The following is a 6,645-nucleotide window of genomic DNA, read 5'->3' as shown; positions in this document are numbered from 1 at the left end:
GTTCCTGATTTACAGCATCCGCAGTCCTCTTGGTTTTTACATAATGATTGAACTCTCGTTATCACACTTTTGGAAGACGCCCACTTATTAGATGTCCCTCTACCTGCAAACAGTCTACTCCGATCAACTTTTATAAAGTTCTTGCCTCATACCATTAAAATTTGCCTTAGTCCAGTTTAAAAAAAAACTTGACTTTTTATGGAAAGCTTATCCTTTCCCATAACTATTTTAAAACAAATAGAATTATGACCACGAGTCCCAAAGTGTTGCCCTACTGTCACTTCAGTCATTTGACTTGCTGTTGGGTAATAAGACAGGGCAAGTTTTGCTCCTTCTCTAGTTGGAATATTTACATATGGATAGAGAAAAGTTTCTTGAACACATGTAACAAATTCTTCACCTTCCAAATCTTTAATACCAGGGTCATTCCAGTCAATGTTTGGAAAATTAAAATCACCTATTACAACCTTATTATTCTTACATATATCTGAGATTTCTCTACACATTTGTTTCTCAATTTCCCTATTTGAGCATGGGGAGTTATGGTACAATCCCATCAAGGTGGTCATTCCTTTTTTAGTTCTAATTTCAACTCATTCTCACTGGACGATTTTTCAGAAAAATCTTCTCTAGTTACAGTAGTAATGTTTTCCTTAATCAAAAAAGCCACTACCTCTCCTCATTTGCTATTTTTCCTGTATCATCTGAAACCCGGATCACTGAGCTGCCAGTCCTGTCCGTCCCTCAGCCAGGCTTCTGTAATAGCTATGACATCTCAATCCTATGTTCCCAAACATGCAGAGTTCATCAGCCTTATCTGTAAAGCCCCTTGCTTTGAAATAGATGCAGTTTAATTCTTCACAGTTACTTCTCTAACTTGCTCTTGTCTATCTTTTCTAATTAACTTGTTCATTCCAGATTCAAAACCATCCTCATCGATCTTTCTATTTACTCTGCTACTTATGACCCCTCTACCCATCCACTCCTTCTAATAGTTTACAGTCTCTGTAAATAGAATGAGCGAATCTTCCCGATGGATATTAGTCCCTTTCCGGTACAGGTGACACCCATCCGTTTTGAACGGGTCTTTTCTGGCCCAGAAGAGATCCCAACGATCTAAGAACCTGAATCCCTGAACATTACACCACTTCTTCAGCCATTGATTTATCTTCTTTATCCTCTTATTCTTTCCCTCACTTGAGTTTGGCACCAGGAGTAACCAGAGATTACTACTTGAGGTTCTGTTTATTAATCTTCTACCTAATCTTATATTCACTCTGTAAAGCCTTAATCTTTTCCCTAACTACGTCATTCCTACCAATGTGTACAATGACTTGTGGTTTCTCACTCTCCCTTTTAACAAAACGCTTTAAATGTTTTGAGATGTCCTTAATCCTGGCACTAGGAAAGCAACATACTATCCTAGGTTCAGGTCTACTGCCGGAGAATCTCCAGTCTATGCCCTTGACACAACAGTCCCCTATAACAATCATTCTTTTAAATTTTGTCAAACCCCACTTAATATAAGGTTCATTATTAGTGAAGAAGATCTGACTGCCTCTATTTTCCTGAACAACTTCCTTTTTCACAGTATTCAAAACCGAATATCCATTTGAGGGAGGAATAACCACAGGAGACTTCTGAACTAACTTCTTACCTTTCCTGACAGTCACCCATCTATCTGACTCATCCTGCAGTGTAATCATTTCTAAATCTACTAACCATCTAACTCTTTCTCTTAGCTAAAATTCTCTGTTCCTGCCAACACTCTAATAAATCACATCCTTGCTCTAATTAGCTGACCAGAACTGCTGTGGTTGTGTTTTTTGCAGTTCTAAGGTTTTTTTTTAAACTGGCTGAGACATAAAATATAAGCAAAGTGTGCATAAGGTCACTTTAACCATACTACCCACATAGCAAAAAACAAAGGGGCGCAGGGAAGGCACGAGACTTGAGAGTTCAACCTCTATTTTAACTGAATGTCTACCACTGCCCTAACATTAGTTTACCTTCAAGGAGCTGCTTCCAGTTCATTTATGACAGGTTGCATCTCAACATCATACATTTGCCTTTCCCTCATTTTAAACTTTCACGTTATTAGCATAACCTATTCCTTTCTGCCTTATATGCCTAACGACATTCAGGCATTCTTTTTGCATAAGGATAAGGCTGCAGGCAGGCTAACAGATACAGACTTAAAGTATAAGAAAAGTAGCATTTATTTCAGCGAAATACAACATTCAAATATGTGAAGAAAATTAATATTTTCATATTATAAATATAACTCAAAGCAATTATTGGAAAAGTTACATACATTTCTTTAACAAATTTGTACACTAAAATATTTCTATCACTTCAATTGAGTACAGTCCATCATTCTTCTTTGGTTTAAGTTGATGTAGATTCTGAAGACTTCCCTCAATCTTGCTGAGCTGAGAATAAAATTTAACCTGCCAGAGATAGTTTAAAGAACGTTAGAAAAAGTTAGCAACTACCAGAAATCTAATTCTGCTTAAGATCACTTGGTCCGTGTAGCACATGCAGCATTTTCCATTTTTTGGCTTTTGTAGTTTAGAATACAAGTGGAATACTGGTGAACTTGGAGTGGCTCCTGCCATATATAAATATTTCTGCTGCACCCATGGACTCAGATTCACAAAATTGAACGTTCAGATCTGCCCTTCCTCAAATTTTAAGACAGAACAGTTTCTGGCTTGAAACTGATCAAGCTGCAAGTTTGGACAGATCACGGTGGCGACCCATATTAAATAATTCTACCTGCTAGGTCAGATCAAATTTAAGATCTTCACCTGCTTAGTAGATCAATACAGGTTTAATTCCATATGCTCAGCTTAACCTGTCTCCATCTTAACTGATGCCTGGAGAAATGAGTTAATTAAGCCCATCAGTATGGGCTCCTGAAATATCAAGTTCAATCTTGTAGAATGTTTGGAAGAAAGAGGATGATTGCAAAGTTTTCTTTTTCAGGAGTGGGGAGTGGGTGCACTTATAAGGCCTTAAAAAAGCATTGGTAATTAATAAAAAGGACACCCATGACAAAAATAACATGGAATTAAGGGGATACGACAGAGAAGTTCCAGAACAGTTTGGAAGTCTGAACAGATGGGGTAAAGGGAAGCTCCCTAAATAAAAAAAAAATATATCTTTTTGCCAAGGAAAACATCATGGTAGTACTTAGACAGGATATTCCTGGGGATTGTCCAGCGAAGCGAGATGGGTGGAACTGTGAAACAAGAACGGGGTGATCACTTTGGTGGGATTGTACTATAGGCACCCACATACTCAGCAGGAAATTGAGGAACAAATATGTAGGGAAATCACAGAAAGCTGTAAGAATAATAGGGTTGTAATAGGAAGGGAATTTAAATTTCCAAACATAGACTGGGACTTCCATAATGTTAAGAGGTTGGATGGGGAGGAATTTATTAATTGCATTCAAGAAAACTCTCACAATCAATATGTAAATTGCCTTACTACAGAAAGGGCAAAATCCAACTTCCTCTTGGAAAATAGGCAGGACAAGTGACTGAAATGTTAGTGGGAGAGGCCTTTGGGACCAGTGACTGTAATTCCATTAGTTTTAAAATTGTTATGGAAAAGGATATGCCTGGTCCACGAGTTAAATTTCTAAATTGGGGCACCAATTTTAATGGTATTATACAACAACTTTCAGAAGTTGACTGGGGGAGGCCGCTCATAGTTAAAGGGATGTGTGGCAAGTGGGAGGCTTTCAAAACCGAGATAATGAGTGTTCAGGGACAGTACAATCCTGCTAGTATGAGCGACAAGGCTGGTAGGATTCAGGAACACTGGATGATTAGAGATATTGAGGATCTGGTCAAGATAAAGGAGGCACATGTCAGTTACACAGAGCTGGGATGCATTGAATCCCTTGAGTATAGTGGGTATAAGAGTACACTTAAGAGGGAAATCAGGAGGGCAAAAAGGGGAGGAGAGCACTTTGGTAGATAAGATTAAGGAGAATCCAAAAAAAAGAGATTCTACAAGTCCATTAAGGACAAAAGAGTAACTAGGGAGAGAATAGGGCCCCTTAAAGATCAGCAAGGCCATCTACGTGCAGAACCACAGGAGATGGGCGAGATCCTAAATATTTATTTCGTGTCAGGATTTACTGTGGAGAAGTACATGAAAGCTAGGGCACTTGGGAAATAATTAGTGGTGTCTTGAAAAAAAATCCATATTACAAAGAGGAAGTGGAGGTCTTAAAACACAAAAGGTAGATAAATTCCCAGGACCTGAATCAAGTGTATCCGAGGATATTGAGAGAAGCTGGGCAAGAAATTGCAGGAGCCCGAGTGCAGATATTTGTTTAATCAATAACGATGGGTGAGGTCCCAGAAGACTGGAGGGGGGCTAATGTGGTGCCATTATTTAAGAGAGGCTGCAAGCAAAAGCCAGGGAACTACAGATTGTAAGCCTGATGTCAGTTGTGGGTATGTTGTTGGAGGGGATTCTGAGGGACAGGATCTACATGCATTTGGAAAGGCAAGGATTGATTAGGGATAGTCAGCACGGCTGTGTGCGTGTGAAATCATGTGTCATAAACTTGATTGAGTTTTTTAAACTGACTAAGAAGATAGATGAGGGCGGAGCAGCGTTGTCTACAATGACTTTAGCAAGGCCTCTGACAAGGTTCTGCATGGTAGACTGGCTAGCTAGGTTAGATCACATGGAATCCAGGGAGGTAGCCAATTGGATACAAAATTAGCTTGATGGTAGGAGACAGAGGGTGAAGGTAGAGGGCTGATGTTCAGACTGGAGGCCTGTGGCACATGGCTGGTCACAAATGCTGGGTCCACTGTTGTTCGCCATTTATATCAACACTTCACATGAGAATATAGAGTCATGGTTATTAAGTTTGTAGATGACACCAAAGTTGGTGGTAAAGTGGACAGTGAAGGTTATCTTAGAGTACATCAGGATCTTGATCAACGAAGCCAGTGGGCCAAGGAATGAAGTTTAATTTGGATAAACGCAAGGTGTTGTATTTTGGTAAGACAAACTAGGACAGCAATTAATGGTAGGGCCCTGGGGAGTGTTGTCAAACAGAGGTCTTGGGGTGAGCTACATTGCTCCTGGAAAGTGGCGTCACAGGTAGACAGGGTACACAGAGTACAGGAGTTACTACTGTACAAGACAATGGTAAGGCCACATTTGGATACTGTGTACAATTCTGGTCGCCCTGCTATAGGAAGGATGTTATTAAACTAGAATGGGTGCAAAAACAATATACAAGGATGTTAATCGAAACTAGAGGTCTTCAGTTATAAGGAGAGGCTGGATAGGCTGGGACTTCTTTCCCTAGAACGTAGAAGGCTGAGGGGTGCTCTTTGAGATTAATAAAATCATGAGGGGCACGGATAGGCTGAATACCCAAGATCTTTCCCCCAGGGTAGGGTAATCCAAAACTAGACTGCACAGGTTTAAGGTGAGAGGGGAAAGATTTAAAAAGGACCTGAGGGGCAACAATTTCACGCAGAGGGTGGTATGTGCGTGTGTATAGAATGAGCTGTGAGGGGAAGTGGTAGAGGCAAGTACAATTACAACATGCAAAAGACATTTGGATAGGTACATGGATAGGAAAGGTTCAGCAGGATATGGGCAAAAGGCAGACAAATGGGACTAGTTCAGTTGAGGAAACACGGTTGGCATGGACGAGTTGAGCCAAAGGGTCAGTTTCCGTAAGGTACGGCTTTATGACTCTAAGTTTAGCAAATTGTGCCAGCATTGCAATACTGTAGAGGAATCAGACAAATTTGTAGAATAGAGAGATAAAAGCATAAGTAACTGGGAAAAGAAAAGCATCTTAAAATGTAAAGGTTTAAAATGGAGTAAAGTTAAGTAGATTAAATGTGGCACAAGAAGCTGATGAAGTCACAAAGGCAGAAAACTGAATTTTTTGGTTTGTATCAAACAGACAACAAAAACAAAAATGGTGGCAACATCAAATTTGTTTGAGATCTCTCAAGTGTGCACAATTTAGAAACCAATTTTCGGAAGGAAATAAAAGAACCAGCTAACGTGTAAAGAGTACTAGGCTAAAATTGGGATAAAGTTTTCTTTCGTTAGGGCTGAGGGAGTTAAAAGTTTCTAATAACAAAATAGAAAATGCTGGAAATGCTGTGAAAAGAAAAACAAAATTACCTTTCACAATTTCAGTATCCACCACTTTTATTTTGTAAAATTAACCAGCAAATTCGAATGATGTTCAAAAATCTGAAGAATATTAAAGTGTACTGAATACAGTATACCCACTGGTCAAGGAAACTAGTCAGAGGGCATAAATTTAATACAAAAACAAGGGACGAAATGAGAAAAAACAACTTTAGAGGTTAAAGTAAAATGTTAAAATCCCCACCATAAGCAGTCGATAAAATACAATTTATGTATTATTTCACAAGGAAACTAGACAGTTATTTGAACATAACTATTAAGGGGTATGGAGAGTGAATAGAAGAGCAAGATGAAAATTAGGTGCCTGAACTCGGGAGATTTAACTAAAGGGACAAGGGCATGGAACAAAAAACATATGTCTGGAGGGGGAAGTACAGAGAGAGAGCGAGAGAGCGCGAGCGAGAGAGCGCGAGCGAGAGAGCGCGAGCG

General features: G+C 39.4%; 1 protein-coding gene across 1 annotated transcript in view; it reads right to left on the bottom strand.

Moving 5' to 3' along the window:
* Positions 1-2,195: 2,195 nt before the first annotated feature.
* Positions 2,196-6,645, bottom strand: part of nol11 (nucleolar protein 11) — a 37,143-nt gene continuing 32,693 nt past the window's right edge. Inside the window, exon 18 of the mRNA XM_020529345.2 lies at positions 2,196-2,450. Within this exon, the coding sequence (XP_020384934.2) occupies positions 2,337-2,450 (114 nt within the window). The 3' untranslated portion in view covers positions 2,196-2,336. The remainder of the gene's footprint in view (positions 2,451-6,645) is intronic.

The sequence above is a fragment of the Rhincodon typus genome, chromosome 23 (genome assembly GCF_021869965.1).
Source record: "Rhincodon typus isolate 14 chromosome 23, sRhiTyp1.1, whole genome shotgun sequence".
Taxonomy (NCBI): Eukaryota; Metazoa; Chordata; class Chondrichthyes; order Orectolobiformes; family Rhincodontidae; genus Rhincodon; species Rhincodon typus.
Note: the sequence above shows the minus strand (reverse complement) of the source record. Positions and strands in the feature narration are given on the sequence as shown.